The sequence below is a fragment of the Pygocentrus nattereri genome, chromosome 14, assembly GCF_015220715.1.
Source record: "Pygocentrus nattereri isolate fPygNat1 chromosome 14, fPygNat1.pri, whole genome shotgun sequence".
Taxonomy (NCBI): Eukaryota; Metazoa; Chordata; class Actinopteri; order Characiformes; family Serrasalmidae; genus Pygocentrus; species Pygocentrus nattereri.
In genome coordinates this window covers 42,046,026-42,065,773 of record NC_051224.1, presented here as the reverse complement: position 1 = coordinate 42,065,773, position 19,748 = coordinate 42,046,026, and the positions used below count along the sequence as shown (strand labels likewise).

At 44.8% G+C, this 19,748-nt stretch overlaps 1 protein-coding gene across 1 annotated transcript in view; it reads left to right on the top strand.

The window, feature by feature from the left end:
- Positions 1–18,336, top strand: part of trak1b (trafficking protein, kinesin binding 1b) — a 38,855-nt gene extending 20,519 nt beyond the window's left edge. The window contains exons 10-16 of the mRNA XM_017687068.2: positions 168–305; positions 1,747–1,823; positions 2,750–2,962; positions 6,115–6,377; positions 12,859–13,146; positions 14,262–14,364; positions 14,972–18,336. Of these exons, the coding sequence (XP_017542557.2) occupies positions 168–305; positions 1,747–1,823; positions 2,750–2,962; positions 6,115–6,377; positions 12,859–13,146; positions 14,262–14,364; positions 14,972–15,752 (1,863 nt within the window). The 3' untranslated portion in view covers positions 15,753–18,336. The remainder of the gene's footprint in view (positions 1–167; positions 306–1,746; positions 1,824–2,749; positions 2,963–6,114; positions 6,378–12,858; positions 13,147–14,261; positions 14,365–14,971) is intronic.
- The last annotated feature ends 1,412 nt before the right edge of the window (positions 18,337–19,748 follow it).

Genomic DNA, 19,748 nt, shown 5'->3' with positions numbered 1-19,748 from the left:
TTACTATGTACTGTGAGCATCTTGACCAATCACAGGTCTAGATGAGGGTTCTGTTTGTTTTGCGGAAATCGAGGAATTCATCTGATTCGTCTGAAATCTGTTCTCCAGTGAATGTTGATTAAACAATATGTCATGTTTAGGATAAATATCTGTTGTTTTGTTTGCAGCTCCAGGAGCTGGAGGAGAAATACTCAGAGTGCATCGAAATGCTGCATGAAGCTCAGGAGGAGCTGAAGAACCTGCGGAACAGGAGTGTATCTGCAGGAACACCTCGACGATACCACCCCCTAGGACTGTTTCCTATGGTAAACACACATCCACACTTTGAATATTGTTACTGATTAACAGAACAATCGTCCTGAAACTCACCCTTACAGGAGCCTCAGAACACATTCATTCAGTAGGTTTAGTTGTTCTCTGGTGTCTGTGTGACTTTGGTCGGGGTGAAAAATGTCCATATGTGGTTTTAAAGCTCATTTACAGCCCTGTGATTTGGCCCTAGAATGAAACTAGCCATTTCCCCTTTTTGGGGGGGCACATAAATAATGATAAGCTCTGCTCTGATTGGCTGGTTTACAGTGAGGCACTGCGATGGATCACAGAAGAAACGTGAAAATAAACTGGCCGTCTGTGTAAATCAGCTGGTCCTCATACTGTTTAGTGAGCTATGCTAGTTACTCTGAGCTCGCTAGTAGCTAACATTAGCTGTTTATCTCAACAACAGCACACTCAGTTCTCTCCCTGTGACGCTCTCAGTTGAAGATGATCAGCTTCATCAGACAGTGATAAAAGCCCTCAGCAGAGCTGCTCACAGGCTGCTGTTGGGCTTGTGGTGCTAATAAAGGTGGAGCTGCTTCTCCTTCTCTTGAGGGTCAGACACTGAGCGAAGCTGCTCGATGCTGTCCGAGCTCTGAGAAACTGTCCGGAGTGAAACGTGCAGAGAAACTAACAGCTCTGAGTTAAAGCTGTTGGGATCCTGTTAGAGATGCAGGAGCTGAAGTTCATGTTTAACAGCTTGGTTTGAGAATCTTCTGTTCCACCTTAAATGGTGCTGTAGCTTGTAAAGGGGCCAGACTGTAAGTGCAGCATCATTTAAGGATGATTTGATTAAGAAGCTGTTGAACAGGAAGCCCTTCAGCCTGGATTAAAGATGATCATCAGCCGCTGTCAGTTCGGTTCTTGTGAAGGGAATGAAAAGCGCCAACGTTCCTTCACAGCCTGGAGCTTCATTTCTGCACACAGTCTGACATTTTCATTGCTGCTGCTCTGTTGTTTCGCTGGTCTAGAACGTGGGCTGGTGTATGTAAATTTTGGGGGGGTGTACATTAATGAGTCCAGACTGTTACATAACTGTTTAGGATATTCAAATCAGCCTGTTTTACTGCCTCTTTTACAAATGCAGGGTTTGTATGTGAAGAAGGAGACAGCAGTGTTTGTGGTTCACGGTGGGTCCGTTTCATGTACTGAACTCAGTTCAGCGGTGCCAGTTAAACACAGTTCTCCATTCTATGGCATTCTAAAATGAAAAATTAGTATTTATTTCACAATTAACCTAAATTTCAGTATGTTCGTTACTGCAGCATTTATCCTGTAGTCAGCAATATTATATATTGAATATTAAATAGAGAAATGAATAATGTAACTCAAACACACATCCATATATTATATATGGTGATTATTTCCATATTAATACCTGTGTGTGTGTGTGTGTGTGTGTGTGTGTGTGTGTGTGTGTGTGTGTATTAGGACTCTCTGGCTGCTGAGATTGAGGGGACGATGAGGAAGGAGCTGAGTCAGGAGTATCCCGAAATTGACGAGCAAAAGTATACAGCTTTTTAAAAATGTATTTATTTGTTTGTTTGTTTGTTTGTTTGTTTGTTTGTCTCAGCTCTGTCTCTCCTAATCACTGTTTTCATTTTCCTTTCTGCTACTGAGCTTTTTAAGCTGTTTGCAGTGTTACTGTATGCTATCAGGAGTTTGACGGACGTAGCAACAGTAACTAGGGAGGCAGAATTGCACTACTCCACATGCACTGTTGTATATAGTACTGTTGTACATTTTTGTATTTTTATTTTTATTCATTCTATCTATATTTTATATTTGCATAGAGTATTTATTTATGTGGACTTAATTTTGCATGTCTATTACTACTTGTTTTTATGTTGCACCTTCATGCCGAACAAATTCCTAGTCTGTGAATCCTGTTCATTGACAATGGCAATAAAACTTCTTCTGATTCTGAGAATCCTGCAGACGTTCAGTGATATAACATTAACATTTACAGTGTTTAGCAGACGCTCTGATCCAGAGCGACTTACAGGAAGAGCTTCGTCTGTCTAGAGAAAGTCTCTCTGCTAGTTACCAGCAGGTTAGAGAGAGAGACGGTCCTGAGCTCAGATACTGATAGAAACACAGTCACTGTTAGAGAGAGTAAAGGAGCAGAGCTGAACACAGAACTCTGAGCCATTCAATGCAATACAATAACAATAAAATACAATAACAAACAATACAATAAACTACAATAACAATAAACTACAATACAATAAACTACAATACAATAAACTACAATACAATAAACTACCATACAATAAACTACCATACAATAAACTACAATACAATAAACTACCATACACAGTGAAGTACAATAAAATAAGTGCAGCTTATAATTCAGTGCTCATTTAAGTGCTGTCCCTATAACAGGTTAAATGCTGACCTCATGTTTTTTCTGTGTGTGTGTTTTTTTTTGCAGGGTTCATCATAAACGCACGTTTGAGATGGTTAAGAACATTAACCAATCAGTGAGGCAGCGCCCGTTGGCCCCACCTCCTTCAACTAACATCCCAGGGTCCAATCAGACACTCTCCTCCCTAAGCTCCACCCTCTCTGACAGCAACGGAAACACACCTACTCTCGACAATCGTGCTCAGAGCATGTTATTAGAGGCAGAGTCAACAAACAGCAGGTGGGTGGGGCTTAAAATTGACACCAGTGCCTAATCAGCATTTGACAGCTTATCTACAGGCCACTTTATCAGAAACCCCTCTCCTGCAACTCCACCTCACTGGTGTTCAGTTAGAGACTGTAGTTTAACCCCAGCATTTCACACTACAGCAGTTTACCTCCACCATTCAGCTACAGCAGTTTAGCCCCACCCATTCAGCCTACAGCGAGTTTACCTCCACCATTCAGCTACAGCAGTTTAGCCCCACCCATTCAGCCTACAGCAGTTTGACCCCATCTATTCAGCCTACAGCAGGTAAGCCCCACCCATTCATCTTATGCCAATTTAGCCCCACCCATTCAAATCAAATCAAATTTATTTGTAGCGCTTTTTACAATGGATGTTGTCACAAAGCAGCTTCACAGAATTCCAGAAAATTCTAAATTTTTAACAGTTCCCTGGTGGGCAAGCCAGGGGCAACAGTGGCAAGGAAAAACTCCCTCAGAACTGAGGAAGAAACCTTGGGAGGAACCAGGCTCCCCAGGGGGGACCCGTCCTCCTCTGGTCAGACTACCTACAGAGTTATTATACTACTAATATTAATAGCAGTAATATTGGTATTAGGAATAACTAGGAGTCCATGAGAACATCAGTGTAGGGTGGGCAGCTAGTCCAAGGCAGGTGGTGGTAGCTGGGCGTGGGCAGCTGGTCTGAAGTGGGTAGCAGGAGGGCTCAGCAGTCACTCGTCCTTCAGTGTCCGGCCGGCCATGTGGGTGATTGTATACTCAGAAAGGAAGCAGGGAGAGGGAATTAGTTTTATTCTATCCGTTTGTACATAAACAGGGAATGTGAACATTTACAGAGTGTGGCTAACGACTCCGGCAGATCTGACTATGACAGCTTAACTAACAGGAGAGAACCAGAAGGACACACAGACACGGCAGCACTCTGAGACAGTCTGGCGTCCCTCCGCTTCACCGTCCACAAACCTGAGTGACCACGTGCGAGCAGCGGGACGACAGCACCAGCGTCTCAGTTTACTATAATTCCCTGTGTCCATGGACCCCTGGATCTGCTGCCTTTATCTAGGGGGAACATTAGCTACCAAAAGCTGAACTGAACAAGTGAGTTTTCAGCCTAGTCTTAAAGACTGAGACTGAGTCTGAGTCCCGAACAGTTTCTGGAAGGTCATTCCAGAGTTTGGGGGCTTTATAAGAAAAAGCTCTTCCCCCAGCTGCAGCCTTAGGAATTCTGGGGACTATTAATAAGCCAGCGCTCTGGGATCTGAGTGGTCGTGATGGCTCATAATGAGAAACAAGGTCTTGCAGGTACTCAGGAGCGAGACCATGTAGGGCTTTATAAGTCAATAAAGGATTTTATAATCAATACGGAATTTAATAGGCAGCCGATGAAGTGATGATAGCGCTGGACTGATATGATCAGATGTTCTAGTTTTAGTGAGGACCCTGGCTGCGGCGTTTTGGACTAGTTGGAGTTTGTTTAAATTCCTGCTCGTACATCCTGACAGTAGCGCGTTACAGTAGACTAGCCTGGAAGTAATAAAGGCATTCAGCCCACAGCAGTTTAGCCCCACCCATTCAGCCTACTGCAGTTTAGCCCCACCCATTCAGCCTCCAGCAGTTTAGCCCCACCCATTCAGCCTACTGCAGTTTAGCCCCACCCATTCATCCTACAGCAGTTTAGCCCCACCCATTCATCCTACAGCAGTTTAGCCTCACCCATTCAGCCTACTGCAGTTTAGCTCCACCCATTCAGCCTACAGCAGTTTAGCCCCACCCATTCATCCTACAGCAGTTTAGCTCCACCCATTCATCCTACAGCAGTTTAGCCCCACCCATTCATCCTACAGCAGTTTAGCCTCACCCATTCATCCTACAGCAGTTTAGCTCCACCCATTCAGCCTACAGCAGTTTAGCTCCACCCATTCAGCCTACAGCAGTTTAGCTCCACCCATTCATCCTACAGCAGTTTAGCCCCACCCATTCATCCTACAGCAGTTTAGCCTCACCCATTCAGCCTACTGCAGTTTAGCTCCACCCATTCAGCCTACAGCAGTTTAGCCCCACCCATTCATCCTACAGCAGTTTAGCTCCACCCATTCAGCCTACAGCAGTTTAGCTCCACCCATTCAGCCTACAGCAGTTTAGCTCCACCCATTCAGCCTACAGCAGTTTAGCCCCACCCATTCAGCCTACAGCAGTTTAGCCCCACCCATTCAGCCTACAGCAGTTTAGCTCCACCCATTCAGCCTACAGCAGTTTAGCCCCACGCATTCAGCCTACTGCCGTTTAGCCCCACCCATTCAGCCTACAGCAGTTTAGCCCCACCCATTCAGCCTACAGCAGTTTAGCCCCACCCATTCAGCCTACAGCAGTTTAGCCCCACGCATTCAGCCTACTGCCGTTTAGCCCCACCCATTCAGCCTACAGCAGTTTAGCCCCACCCATTCAGCCTACAGCAGTTTAGCCCCACCCATTCAGTTTATGCCCGTTTAGCCCCACCCATTCAGCTACAGCAGTTTATCTCCACCTATTCAGCCTAAAGTTAAAGGTCTTAATGGCTCAGTAACTAAACTGTTTAACTGTAGGAGATAAACAGCTGAAAAATGATGTGAAAATGAATTATGCTTAAGTTATTAAATCTGTGTAGCTGTGGATACTGACACTAACCTCACTGTGTGTGTTTGTGATTGTGATCATGGTTGTGTGTGTGTCTGTCTGTCTGTGTGTATGTGTGTGTGTGTGTTTGTCTGTCTGTCTGCATCTGTGTGTGTGTGTGTGTGGATCTGTGTGTGTGTGTGTCTCTGTTTGTCTGTCTGTGTATGTACGTGTGTGTGTGTGTGTGTGCGTGTCTGGATCTGTGTGTGTGTGTGTGTGTGTCTGTCTGTCTGTCTGTTTGTGTATGTGTGTGTGTGTGTGTGTGTGTGTGTGTGTCTGGCTGTCTGTGAGTGTGTGTGTGTGTGTGGATCTGTGTGTGTGTGTGCGTGTCTCTGTCTGTCTGTCTGTGAGTGTGTGTGCGTGTCTGGATCTGTGTGTGTGTCTGTTTGTGTTTGTGGATCTGTGTGTGTGTGTATATGTGTTTGTGTATGTGTCTGTGTGTGTGTGTGTGTGTGTGTGTGTGTGTGTGTGTGTGTGTGTGTGTGTGTGTGTTAGTGCGGATATCTCTGAGAAGCGCTCCTGTTCCGAGGATCTGAAGCTGGCTCTGCGGCGTCTCTCTCTGCGGAGGCAGAACTGCCTGAGCGAGCGCCGTTTCTTTGAGGAGGAGCGAGAGAGGCGTCAGCGAGACTCCCCGGGGCTGCAGGACGGAGCTCACCGCTCACGGGGTCTGGTGCCCAGCGAGAGCATAATGTCTCTGGGCTCGTGGGCCAGCCGACCCTACCTGCCCGACAAGCTCCAGATCGTCAAGCCTCTGGAAGGTGACCGAAAGTTTCGCCGCTGGCCGTCGCCGCGGCGTCGACCCAAGCACCGCCCCCCTTCCATGATGCTCTTTAACTCGTTCTGGTCGCTCATGCACCCCCGCAAGCACTCCTACTTCAGGGAGCCACGCCCCTGGTTACAGTTACCATAGCACTGCACAGTTTCTGTCAGACGAGCCAAAACATCAGTCACAGTTTACAGACCTCACAGAAACACGTCCCTGCAGTGTCTGGTGTGTTACGGTGATGACGCTCAGTCCTGCTGTTGGAACATGGTTTGCATGTTTGAGTAGATAATACATAAATTAATAAAAAACATAAATGAATCAATCAACCTTTATTCTGATACAGAACTGCAGTGGTGTTGACCCTTATTTACAGTGTAGCTGAGCAAGTTAAACAGAGGTGGAAAAAAAAGAATCAACTAAAAGTGTCAAAATTAGCAAAAATAAACATAACAGCTCAATTAAGAAACAGGCATTAAATAACTACATATATAAGGATAACAAATCAAAACGGATAATTAGTAAAATAAAATAGAAAATTAAAGGAACAGACATCAGATAAAACAGTAGCAATGAAATAAAGAAATGAAATAGAAAAGTAAAAAATTAACATGAAATTAACAGGAAAACTGACAGCACTGATCCAGCTGAGCCCAGTGATGGAGGTGTGAGTGATCACTGTACCAGCAGGACTGGAGCTGGAGGATCTCCAGAGTGTTCTGATAGGGTTAGGGTTAGGTTAGTGCTGCACTGAGCTCTTCAGTCTGCTCAGGGTTGTTTCTGCAGATGTAATTATTGAGGTAAGGTGTGTATAAATATTCTGTATGATGATATTTTCTCCTGTTAATGTGTGTGTTGGTGGTTCTTAGGGTGTTGTGTAGTTTGCTTGCTGCCACCTGCTGACCGAAGGCACTGATCTGACTCCACCTCCTTGCTGTGCTCTAGTCACAGTAACAACATCTTTCCTTGTGTTCATATTAACCTGTAACTGCGTGTTACGTGTGTATGTGTTTATTTTCATCTTCAGTGACGTCGTTTACTCCATTTATTCATTAGAATAAATGAAACAAACGTCCCCTTTTCATTTGTGTTTCTCTCTTTTCCATCTGATTATTTTACATTAATATTTAATTTATTCTATATGACTTCTTCAATAAAGTCTTTCTGTCATTTACTCCATTATTCACTGTCCTCATTCCTTTGATCTTCTTTTCTGCTTCTTGTCTGTGTAGGAGTTTAAAAATCAGAGTGTTTGGGTTTAGTTCCGTACTGTACCAAACAATACAGCTTATAATAATGTATAATATAATAACCGATTACAAACCTCTCTATCTCATCCTTTTCTTTCATCCTCTGTCTTTCTGTATCCTTTCTCTCTATACTCCCTCTCTCTGTGTATCTCTCTATACTCCCTCTCTCTGTGTATCTCTCTATACTCCCTCTCTCTGTGTATCTCTCTATACTCCCTCTCTCTCTGTATCTCTCTATACTCCCTCTCTCTGTGTATCTCTCTATACTCCCTCTCTCTGTGTATCTCTCTATACTCCCTCTCTCTGTGTATCTCTCTATACTCCCTCTCTCTGTGTATCTCTCTATACTCCCTCTCTCTGTGTATCTCTCTATACTCCCTCTCTCTGTGTATCTCTCTATACTCCCTCTCTCTCTGTATCTCTCTATACTCCCTCTCTCTGTGTATCTCTCTATACTCCCTCTCTCTGTGTATCTCTCTATACTCCCTCTCTCTGTGTATCTCTCTATACTCCCTCTCTCTGTGTATCTCTCTATACTCCCTCTCTCTGTGTATCTCTCTATACTCCCTCTCTCTCTGTATCTCTCTATACTCCCTCTCTCTGTGTATCTCTCTATACTCCCTCTCTCTCTGTATCTCTCTATACTCCCTCTCTCTGTGTATCTCTCTATACTCCCTCTCTCTCTGTATCTCTCTATACTCCCTCTCTCTGTGTATCTCTCTATACTCCCTCTCTCTGTGTATCTCTCTATACTCCCTCTCTCTGTGTATCTCTCTATACTCCCTCTCTCTGTGTATCTCTCTATACTCCCTCTCTCTGTGTATCTCTCTCTGTACTCCCTCTTTCTGTGTATCTCTCTGTACTCCCTCTCTCTGTGTATCTCTCTATACTCCCTCTCTCTCTGTATCTCTCTATACTCCCTCTCTCTGTGTATCTCTCTATACTCCCTCTCTCTGTGTATCTCTCTATACTCCCTCTCTCTGTGTATCTCTCTATACTCCCTCTCTCTGTGTATCTCTCTATACTCCCTCTCTCTGTGTATCTCTCTATACTCCCTCTCTCTCTGTATCTCTCTCTATACTCCCTCTCTCTGTGTATCTCTCTGTACTCCCTCTCTCTGTGTATCTCTCTATACTCCCTCTCTCTGTGTATCTCTCTATACTCCCTCTCTCTGTGTATCTCTCTATACTCCCTCTCTCTGTGTATCTCTCTATACTCCCTCTCTCTGTGTATCTCTCTATACTCCCTCTCTCTGTGTATCTCTCTATACTCCCTCTCTCTGTGTATCTCTCTGTACTCCCTCTCTCTGTGTATCTGTCTATACTCCCTCTCTCTGTGTATCTCTCTATACTCCCTCTCTCTGTGTATCTCTCTGTACTCCCTCTCTCTGTGTATCTCTCTATACTCCCTCACTCTGTGTATCTCTCTCTATACTCCCTCTCTCTTTGTATCTCTCTATACTCCCTCTCTCTGTGTATCTCTCTATACTCCCTCTCTCTGTGTATCTCTCTGTACTCCCTCTCTCTGTATCTCTCTCTATACTCCCTCTCTGTGTATCTCTCTATACTCCCTCTCTCTGTGTATCTCTCTATACTCCCTCTCTCTGTGTATCTCTCTATACTCCCTCTCTCTGTGTATCTCTCTGTACTCCCTCTCTCTGTATCTCTCTCTATACTCCCTCTCTCTGTATCTCTCTATACTCCCTCTCTCTGTGTATCTCTCTATACTCCCTCTCTCTGTGTATCTCTCTATACTCCCTCTCTCTGTGTATCTCTCTATACTCCCTCTCTCTGTGTATCTCTCTATACTCCCTCTCTCTGTGTATCTCTCTATACTCCCTCTCTCTGTGTATCTCTCTGTACTCCCTCTCTCTGTGTATCTGTCTATACTCCCTCTCTCTGTGTATCTCTCTATACTCCCTCTCTCTGTGTATCTCTCTGTACTCCCTCTCTCTGTGTATCTCTCTATACTCCCTCACTCTGTGTATCTCTCTCTATACTCCCTCTCTCTTTGTATCTCTCTATACTCCCTCTCTCTGTGTATCTCTCTATACTCCCTCTCTCTGTGTATCTCTCTGTACTCCCTCTCTCTGTATCTCTCTCTATACTCCCTCTCTGTGTATCTCTCTATACTCCCTCTCTCTGTGTATCTCTCTATACTCCCTCTCTCTGTGTATCTCTCTATACTCCCTCTCTCTGTGTATCTCTCTATACTCCCTCTCTCTCTGTATCTCTCTCTATACTCCCTCTCTCTGTGTATCTCTCTGTACTCCCTCTCTCTGTGTATCTCTCTATACTCCCTCTCTCTGTGTATCTCTCTATACTCCCTCTCTCTGTGTATCTCTCTATACTCCCTCTCTCTGTGTATCTCTCTATACTCCCTCTCTCTGTGTATCTCTCTATACTCCCTCTCTCTCTGTATCTCTCTATACTCCCTCTCTCTGTGTATCTCTCTATACTCCCTCTCTCTCTGTATCTCTCTATACTCCCTCTCTCTGTGTATCTCTCTATACTCCCTCTCTCTCTGTATCTCTCTATACTCCCTCTCTCTGTGTATCTCTCTATACTCCCTCTCTCTGTGTATCTCTCTATACTCCCTCTCTCTGTGTATCTCTCTGTACTCCCTCTCTCTGTGTATCTCTCTATACTCCCTCACTCTGTGTATCTCTCTCTATACTCCCTCTCTCTTTGTATCTCTCTATACTCCCTCTCTCTGTGTATCTCTCTATACTCCCTCTCTCTGTGTATCTCTCTGTACTCCCTCTCTCTGTATCTCTCTCTATACTCCCTCTCTGTGTATCTCTCTATACTCCCTCTCTCTGTGTATCTCTCTATACTCCCTCTCTCTGTGTATCTCTCTATACTCCCTCTCTCTGTGTATCTCTCTATACTCCCTCTCTCTCTGTATCTCTCTCTATACTCCCTCTCTCTGTGTATCTCTCTGTACTCCCTCTCTCTGTGTATCTCTCTATACTCCCTCTCTCTGTGTATCTCTCTATACTCCCTCTCTCTGTGTATCTCTCTATACTCCCTCTCTCTGTGTATCTCTCTATACTCCCTCTCTCTGTGTATCTCTCTATACTCCCTCTCTCTCTGTATCTCTCTATACTCCCTCTCTCTGTGTATCTCTCTATACTCCCTCTCTCTCTGTATCTCTCTATACTCCCTCTCTCTGTGTATCTCTCTATACTCCCTCTCTCTCTGTATCTCTCTATACTCCCTCTCTCTGTGTATCTCTCTATACTCCCTCTCTCTGTGTATCTCTCTATACTCCCTCTCTCTGTGTATCTCTCTGTACTCCCTCTCTCTGTGTATCTCTCTATACTCCCTCACTCTGTGTATCTCTCTCTATACTCCCTCTCTCTTTGTATCTCTCTATACTCCCTCTCTCTGTGTATCTCTCTATACTCCCTCTCTCTGTGTATCTCTCTGTACTCCCTCTCTCTGTATCTCTCTCTATACTCCCTCTCTGTGTATCTCTCTATACTCCCTCTCTCTGTGTATCTCTCTATACTCCCTCTCTCTGTGTATCTCTCTATACTCCCTCTCTCTGTGTATCTCTCTATACTCCCTCTCTCTGTGTATCTCTCTATACTCCCTCTCTCTGTGTATCTCTCTGTACTCCCTCTCTCTGTGTATCTCTCTATACTCCCTCTCTCTGTGTATCTCTCTATACTCCCTCTCTCTGTGTATCTCTCTGTACTCCCTCTCTCTGTGTATCTCTCTGTACTCCCTCTCTCTGTGTATCTCTCTATACTCCCTCACTCTGTGTATCTCTCTCTATACTCCCTCTCTCTGTGTATCTCTCTCTGTACTCCCTCTCTCTGTGTATCTCTCTATACTCCCTCTCTCTGTGTATCTCTCTCTGTACTCCCTCTCTCTGTGTATCTCTCTATACTCCCTCTCTCTGTGTATCTCTCTATACTCCCTCTCTCTGTGTATCTCTCTATACTCCCTCTCTCTGTGTATCTCTCTATACTCCCTCTCTCTGTGTATCTCTCTCTATACTCCCTCTCTCTCTGTATCTCTCTCTATACTCCCTCTCTCTCTGTATCTCTCTCTATACTCCCTCTCTCTCTGTATCTCTCTCTATACTCCCTCTCTCTCTGTATCTCTCTCTATACTCCCTCTCTCTGTGTATCTCTCTGTACTCCCTCTCTCTGTGTATCTCTCTATACTCCCTCTCTCTGTGTATCTCTCTATACTCCCTCTCTCTCTGTATCTCTCTATACTCCCTCTCTCTCTGTATCTCTCTATACTCCCTCTCTCTCTGTATCTCTCTCTATACTCCCTCTCACTGTGTATCTCTCTCTGTACTCCCTCTCTCTCTCTGTATCTCTCTCTATACTCCCTCTCTCTGTGTATCTCTCTATACTCCCTCTCTCTGTGTATCTCTCTATACTCCCTCTCTCTGTGTATCTCTCTGTACTCCCTCTCTCTGTGTATCTCTTTATACTCCCTCTCTCTGTGTATCTCTCTATACTCCCTCTCTCTGTGTATCTCTCTCTGTACTCCCTCTCTCTGTGTATCTCTTTATACTCCCTCTCTCTGTGTATCTCTCTGTACTCCCTCTCTCTGTGTATCTCTCTATACTCCCTCTCTCTGTGTATCTCTCTATACTCCCTCTCTCTGTGTATCTCTCTTTACTCCCTCTCTCTGTGTATCTCTCTGTACTCCCTCTCTCTGTGTATCTCTCTGTACTCCCTCTCTCTCTGTATCTCTCTGTACTCCCTCTCTCTGTGTATCTCTCTATACTCCCTCTCTCTGTGTATCTCTCTCTATACTCCCTCTCTCTGTGTATCTCTCTCTATACTCGCTCTATACACAGAGAGAGGAAGTACAGAGAGAAAGGATACAAAAAGAGAGAGGATGAAAGAAAAGGATGAGATAGAGAGGTTTGTAATCGATTATTATATTATACATTATTATAAGCTGTATTGTTTGGTACAGTACGGAACTAAACCCAAACACTCTGATCTTTAAACTCCTACACAGACAAGAAGTAGAAAAGAAGATCTCAGGTACTCAGGTACTCTCTCTCTCTCTCTCTCTCTCTCTCTCTCTCTCTCACTCTGTGTGTCTCTCTCTCTCTCTCTCTCTCTCTCTCTCTCTCTCACTCTGTGTGTCTCTCTCTCTCTCTCTCACTCTGTGTCTCTCTCTCTCTCTCTCACTCTGTCTCTCTCTCTCTCTCTCTCTCTCTCTCTCTCTCTCTCTCTCTCTCTCTCAGGTTCTGCGACTCTGCAGCACTGGCAGCAGTTGGCCCAGCCTAATCTGGGGGGGATTCTGGATGCCCGCCCAGGTGTGGTTCCTAAAGGCTTCCGTCCTCTGGAGCTGGATCTGGAGGAGGTGTATCATTACGCTGACTATGAGGAGGACGAGCCAGGAGAGCAGTACTTCCAGAATCTTCCCACCACAACCACAGCCAATCCCAACGTGCCCCCTGGACTCAGCCGCGCCTCCTCAGCTTCCCCCTCCCCCTGCCTGAGCACAGGCCATGCCCCCACTGAGCTGTCAGGTGAGGCTGTGAGACAAATGAAGGCGAGAGAGAGACAATGGGGAAGAGAGAGAGAGAGAGAGGGAATGAGAGAGAGAGAGAGAGAGATAGAGAGAGGGAATGAGAGAGAGAGAGAGAGGGAATGAGAGAGAGAGAGAGAGAGAGAGAGAGAGAGATAGAGAGAGGGAATGAGAGAGAGAGATAGAGAGAGGGAATGAGAGAGAGATAGAGAGACAGAGAGAGGGAGAGAGAGAAAGAGAGGGAATGAGAGACAGAGAGGGAGAGAGAGAGAGAGAGTGAGAGAAGGACAGAGAGAGAGAGAGAGACAGAGAGAGAGGGGAAACTGCAGTACAAACATTAAACTGAAAGCTGATTGATTTAATTTGATGCACCAAGTGATTAAAACATTGTGCAGTTCATTAAATAATCCTTACCTGTTATGTTGCTTATTCCTCCATAGCTCACTGTGTGAGGTGTAATCAGAGAGATTCAGAGGGTTTGGTGTGAAATGTTCCAGACGTCTTTACAGTGGTGGTGATGGGAACCAGGCGTCGCCATGACTACAACACAGATATAGACACTTTATTTACCATCCAGAACCACCAGAGAACCTACACGAGTCTTCTGAGCTTATATGGAATGTTGATGATGGAAAACAGTGGAAAATCTGGAATAATGAGTTTTCTTTGGGGACTATTTTGCCGCACAGCGCCCTGCATGTCTCCCTCCACCATGAATGGAGTTGAAGTTCTCTAAACTCTCATAAAACAGCGTCTCAGTCATCAGGCAGTGAATTCAGAACCAGTTCATGTAGGAACTTTCTGTAGGAGCTTTTAGAGGGACGTCTGGTTCCCATCAACACCACTGTGAACGGTTCTGACTCGCTAAGTTTATCTAGAACACAACACTTCACACCAAACTGCTCTGAATGGCTCTGTTTGTGTCTAAGCCTTATAATTATAAATGATTAAATTTTGGTGGAATTCCCCTTTAATGAACTCCATGGTTTGGTGAAGAGCAGCTTATTGTGATTATGAATAATAACTTTATGCTCAGTCAGATGTGCATAAATAGAGACGTGACTGTGAGGCGGTTTATAAGAGTTAGTAGTGAAATCTGATTGGTTGTATTTTCAGTGTACTATCCAGGTAAGTGCATGGCCCACACCAGCTCCACCTACACCTTCACCACCTGCAGGATCCTCCACCCTTCAGACGAGCTGACCAGAGTCACTCCCAGGTGAGTGACCACTCCTCGCACTCTTAGACTGACTAAATACAGTCACCTGAGACGTGTTTGGTGTCTAAAGTTCTCTTCTTTAGTTTTAGCACTGCAGCTACAAGGCTAATTTTGACTTAGTCCCCATACCCGGGTAAAGTGTGACAGGACATAGTGATTTACTGACGTTTATACTTTTAGCTACAATTTATCTCTTTGTTTTTATATTTGCATATTTAGCAGATGTGTTTATTTGTGACTGTCCAAATGTCCCTGATGATACCTCCACTGACAGAAAGCTGGACTTGCCCATAGAGAAACTGTGCTGGGAATCAAATCTAATAGAATTATTAAGCAGATTAATAATAAAATAAATAAATAAAACACCTGAGTAGGGAAAGGCAACAATACTGGAACAATAATATCCATCCCTCCATCCATCCATTATCTTCCGCTTCTCCGAGGTTCAGGTTATTGGAACAATAATAGGAATGAGAAAATACACAACAATGATCAATAATATCAGTGGAGAAGATCAGGTGACTGACAGGAAGCAAAGAGTTTCAGTGTGTTTGATTATTAGATCTTCAGCTTTTCTTCTCCCGTTTTTCTCTTTTTCTGTTTCCAGTCTAAACCCTGCCCCCACCTCCTCCTGCGTGATGTCATCCAGCCTTCGCTCCACCCCTGCGGCCACACCTTGCACGCCACGCCGCTTGAGTCTGTCCCAGTCTCAGTCCTTCACCAACCTGCGGGACTCCACCAAGACCTTCAGCACGTCTCTGGGGTTGGTGCGCCTCCTGCAGGAGCGGGGGATATCTGCGGCTGTCTACCAGCCCCAGAGCTGGGACAGAGCCAGCGGAGGAGGGGTCCTTTTCTCCACCTCTATCCTGCCTCAGCCACCTCCTGACCCCCAGAGACCTACCACGCCTCCCAACTCACCCAGCCGCCAGAGCCCCAGCCCCCGCACCTACCCAACAGACGAAGACCCCTCTGCAGCCTTCTCCTTCAAAAGCCCCTCGTACGAGAACTTCCTGGCCTCCAAGCCGGCACGGTCCATCCTGAAGGAGGTGGTAGGGGCGTCCGGTGCTCAGGCCAGAGACTGCGAGAGCCAGACAGACGTCAGCGTCTACAACCTCAACCTGGTGGATAAGCTTAGGAGGCTCGGCCTGGCCAGCCCAGGGACCTCCGGGGCAGTAGGGGGTGACGTCACGAGGCCTGACCCCATTTTGGGACCTCTGGGTGGACTGAGGAGGGCGGGGTCACCTTTTACTCCCCTGAATGAAGGCATAAGGCGCAATCGGAGCTATCCAGCCGTGGTGGGGGCGAGCATGGCCATGAAGGGCCCCGGGCCCCAGGGGGACGAACTGCTCTTGGCCCCGAAGCTGCCCAAGCAGTCCAGCCTCAATTAACACCGGGTGATACGACACACCTGCATTCATTCTCACACCACTGTAGTGTGTATTACTCTCTGTAAGCCACACCCACAAAATTCATCCTGACTGCTCCACGACAGGGACACAAATCTAACACTAATCATGTTTCTGTATGGTGATCATGGCTGGCAGTTACTGTATCATCACCATAATCACAGTCATTTTCCACAGATAATAGCTTTCATAATCATAATCATAATCATATGCGTTCATCACGAAAACAGAATTTAACTGGGCTTGTTCGTTTTCATCGGTCTGATGGCAGTGAATATGTGAAGGGTTTTATTCTAAAACATCTTCCTCTCTTTTTGTAATCAGACAGCTGATGGTCAGTGTTGTTGATTTTCTTAGTGTACATAAGTTACACGTCTACAGAAAACACACTAAATTGCCATTTTTATGTTAATTGTAATATACAATTTCTATTCATTTGCTGAAAAAATGAAACTGTGGAGAATTCTATAACTACTGCACAGGCCACAGTTAATGATTTATTTGATTCCCCAATTTGTTAAAGTCAGTAAATAAACAGTAATTGTGTATCAAAGTCTCTAGAAGTGTCTCTGTAAATGTGGGACTTATTCACACTGACCAGGGGGTGCAGAGTTGTTGGGAGGGGCTGTGTAAGTTGTTGGGAGTGAGTGTCACACCGTGAAGAAATATCAGTGCTATTTTTTGATTCATTTAATTTATTTTAGAAAAATACTTTTACAATCTAGGTGTGAAAGCATCCTGAGACGCGTCCACAACAGCAGAGGTTTTGGCGCTCTGTCACCTGTAGAGGGCAGCACTGAATGTTTTTTTATTTCTGTTGCTGCTACGTATCGACATCTAATCGATAAATTGCTGTTATTTGCACAGCGATTCACCCTCAGCTAAAATACGGTGATCGTGATGACTGAACTGAGACTGCGGCACCAGTTTCAATGTAGTAAAAACACTTTATCCTCATCACTATTTATACAGTCCACACTCGGACCGTCTGATATTATACTGTATACATTAATATCCCCCGAGGGTCTTTACCTCACACATTCTCATCCTCACCGTCCATATAGAGAAATATGAGTTATTCTGATCAATATCACAGCTGACTTATTACTAACAGTGTACACATGCACTCGTACCATTTTAACACCTTCACTGTATTAATATATAGAGTCTACATTCAGAGCAGCATCATCACTCAGAGTCACTCTGTAGACTCTGGAGGCTTTATTATGAATTATTATGAGATGAATTATGCTTATTCAGAATTTCTGCAACACCACTGAACACTACTGTGAACACTGCATAAATTAAGTGCTTTAGTTCCAGTTCGTCACTGGATTAAAGTAGATCAGTCCTGCAAACGGTGCAGTGGCACGCTGATCTGTCTGAGTTCACAGTGATTTACACTGAAAAAATGACACCTTAGAAAGTGGAAACGTCTTATACATATACATCCAGCTGATATGCCTCATTATGTATTTCTAGGCATTTTTACTAGTTTTATGTAATTGTATCTGTTCGGTCTGGGATTTAGATGATGTTACTCAGTACGAGGTGAACGCTGTGATGTGGGTGATGCTGAAACGCTACGTTTACCTGCAGCTGCGCTGCTGATGGAAGGAAGCTGATGTAGATGTTCACAGTGATCATGTATGACCCTGTTTCCAAAAAAGTTTGGACGCTGTGCAAAGTGTGAATGTGATGCAGCTCAGTGGTCCACATGCTCCGGCCCCAGCTTTTAGAAAAGTGCTGCTGGCATCAAACTCAAAATATATTTTTTAGAAATCAATCAAATTTCTCAGTTTCAGCTCTTGATTTGTTGTCTTTGTCCTATTTTAAGTTCATTATAGAGATTCATTGATTTTCAAATAATTTAATTGTGTTTTTATTTACACTCAGAACAGCATCCAAACTTTTTTGGAAACAGGGCTGTAGAATATGACCTCCACCGCTTTTCCAGAGGAGATGACTGTAAACTCTCTGTGATATTAATAGTGTACAGTGCAGTAGCAACGCTGTCACAGCTGAGCAGACGCTGCTCATCCTCTTCAGATTCTCCACAGAAACACTGAGTTTAGTAAACACACAGGCTCAGTAACGGGTTATTATTAACAGCAGAGCGTCGCCACATCTGTTCACTCGGCCAGACGCTTTGACTGACCCCTCACACTGATGATGATGATGGACATACAGAGAGACACAGCTTGAATTAGGATTGTTACTGCTGTGTCTGAGTGAATCCTACATTTTTATTATTATTATTATTAGTGGACGAGGCAGAGATGCTGCAGAAGGACCTGAGCACGTTTAGTAGATGCACTTTACATTATTTATTTGTTCATTTGTTTGTTTGTCATCACAGATTAATATACATGTTGTTTTAAATCCACTAATTTAAAACGTAGTTATGAGATATGATATACAGTGTTATTTAAACATTCGTATTGATGTTGTTTTTCAGTTCTGGTCTCAGGTAACAGAACAGGGCGGTGGCTATTCTGAACGGTCAGTATGCAATAACAATCACTGTAAAATTTGCAATAAAACAAACAAAAAACATCTAAACCTGGATCAGCTTGCTGTGTGCTTTCTGAGTCTCAACACTAGAGGGCGCTATGTGATCGCTCTCTCCCTTCACGTCAGCTCTGTGTGAGTCTGCTGTGAGATTTTTAACAGAATAAAAGTGCAGAAATGGTGAAGTACAGTAATTATATGACATGCTGACCGTCTCCGTCTGAATCTAAAAGCGTTTAACCCTCTTCTGCTCTCCTTGTTGTTTCCTGTCTAAACTGGGCCTGAAAACTAAGGTCTCCATGCCCAGTGCCCAGTGCTGGGCTGTGGAGCCGTGGAGCTGTGTTCTCTGGTGTGATGGAGCTCCATCCAGTACGTTTGGGATGAGTTTCAGTGACCCAGAACTGACCATCCAACATCAGTCCCTGACCTCACTAATGCTCAGTCAAATCCTCACAGCAATGCTCAACACCTAGAAGCTTCCCAGAGAGTTCCCAGGCTGTTACTGCGAACTCAGTATTAATACTCATTTCAGAAGAAGCTCTGGGGTCGGCAGACCGCTGGACGTGCACTATCCCAACGATGTGACCATTTTAATAAACGGATCAAACGTCTGAAATAGTTTCATATTAAACCTCTGGACTCATTTCCTGCGGGTTTGGGGAGAATGGAGCGTCTGCGTCACTGAGCGGGACCTGAAATACCAGAAGTAATTGCTTGTTGAGGCTGTTGAGTTTTGGGCTCCAGTGTGAATGTGCTGACCTCCTGCCCTCGCTTACATCCCACCACCCCTTCAGTCGTCCATGCTCGTGTTTTATAGTCTAAAAGAAGCGATGCAGCTGGTACTGCCCACATATTTCCCTGCGTCCTTTACGTTGGTATGGACGTAAAACAGTACATCCACTAGAGGGCAGTGTGCAGTGTGGAAAGGTCTCTGATAACAACAAGCGACGGTGGTGATGGAGGAGCCACAGTAATGCACCAACCACGCTAAGCTGCAGGCTGTGTGACTGTGGAGTCTGTGGCGTCATTAAACACTGTGACATGTAGACGGAGAAGTCAGAGTATTGGATTACGTCATTAAGGCGACCACGTCTCCATGGTGGTGGGTGAGCTGTAGCTCTGATGGAGCTCGTCTCATCACCTTTACTGCAGATACAGCCCTGCAGGAGGATCAGCACCAACAACACTGACCAGAATGACCGCAACCACATGGACAGATGTGTGGACACTTTAGATGCGTCTCCAGAAACACTACGAGGAGAAGATCAGCTGATCAGTAGATCAGTTTGCCCTGCACATCTCCAGAGTTCAGAACGTTCCAGTCACATCTGATAAACTAATAAAAGTGGCTACTAAAACTGGACGAAGCCCTTAAATAATGAAGTCAAACACGGATATAAAGCTGACGCTTCTTATCCACCAGATTCTCCTCTGAATTTTCTCTTCCACCTCAAATGGAGCTGCAGT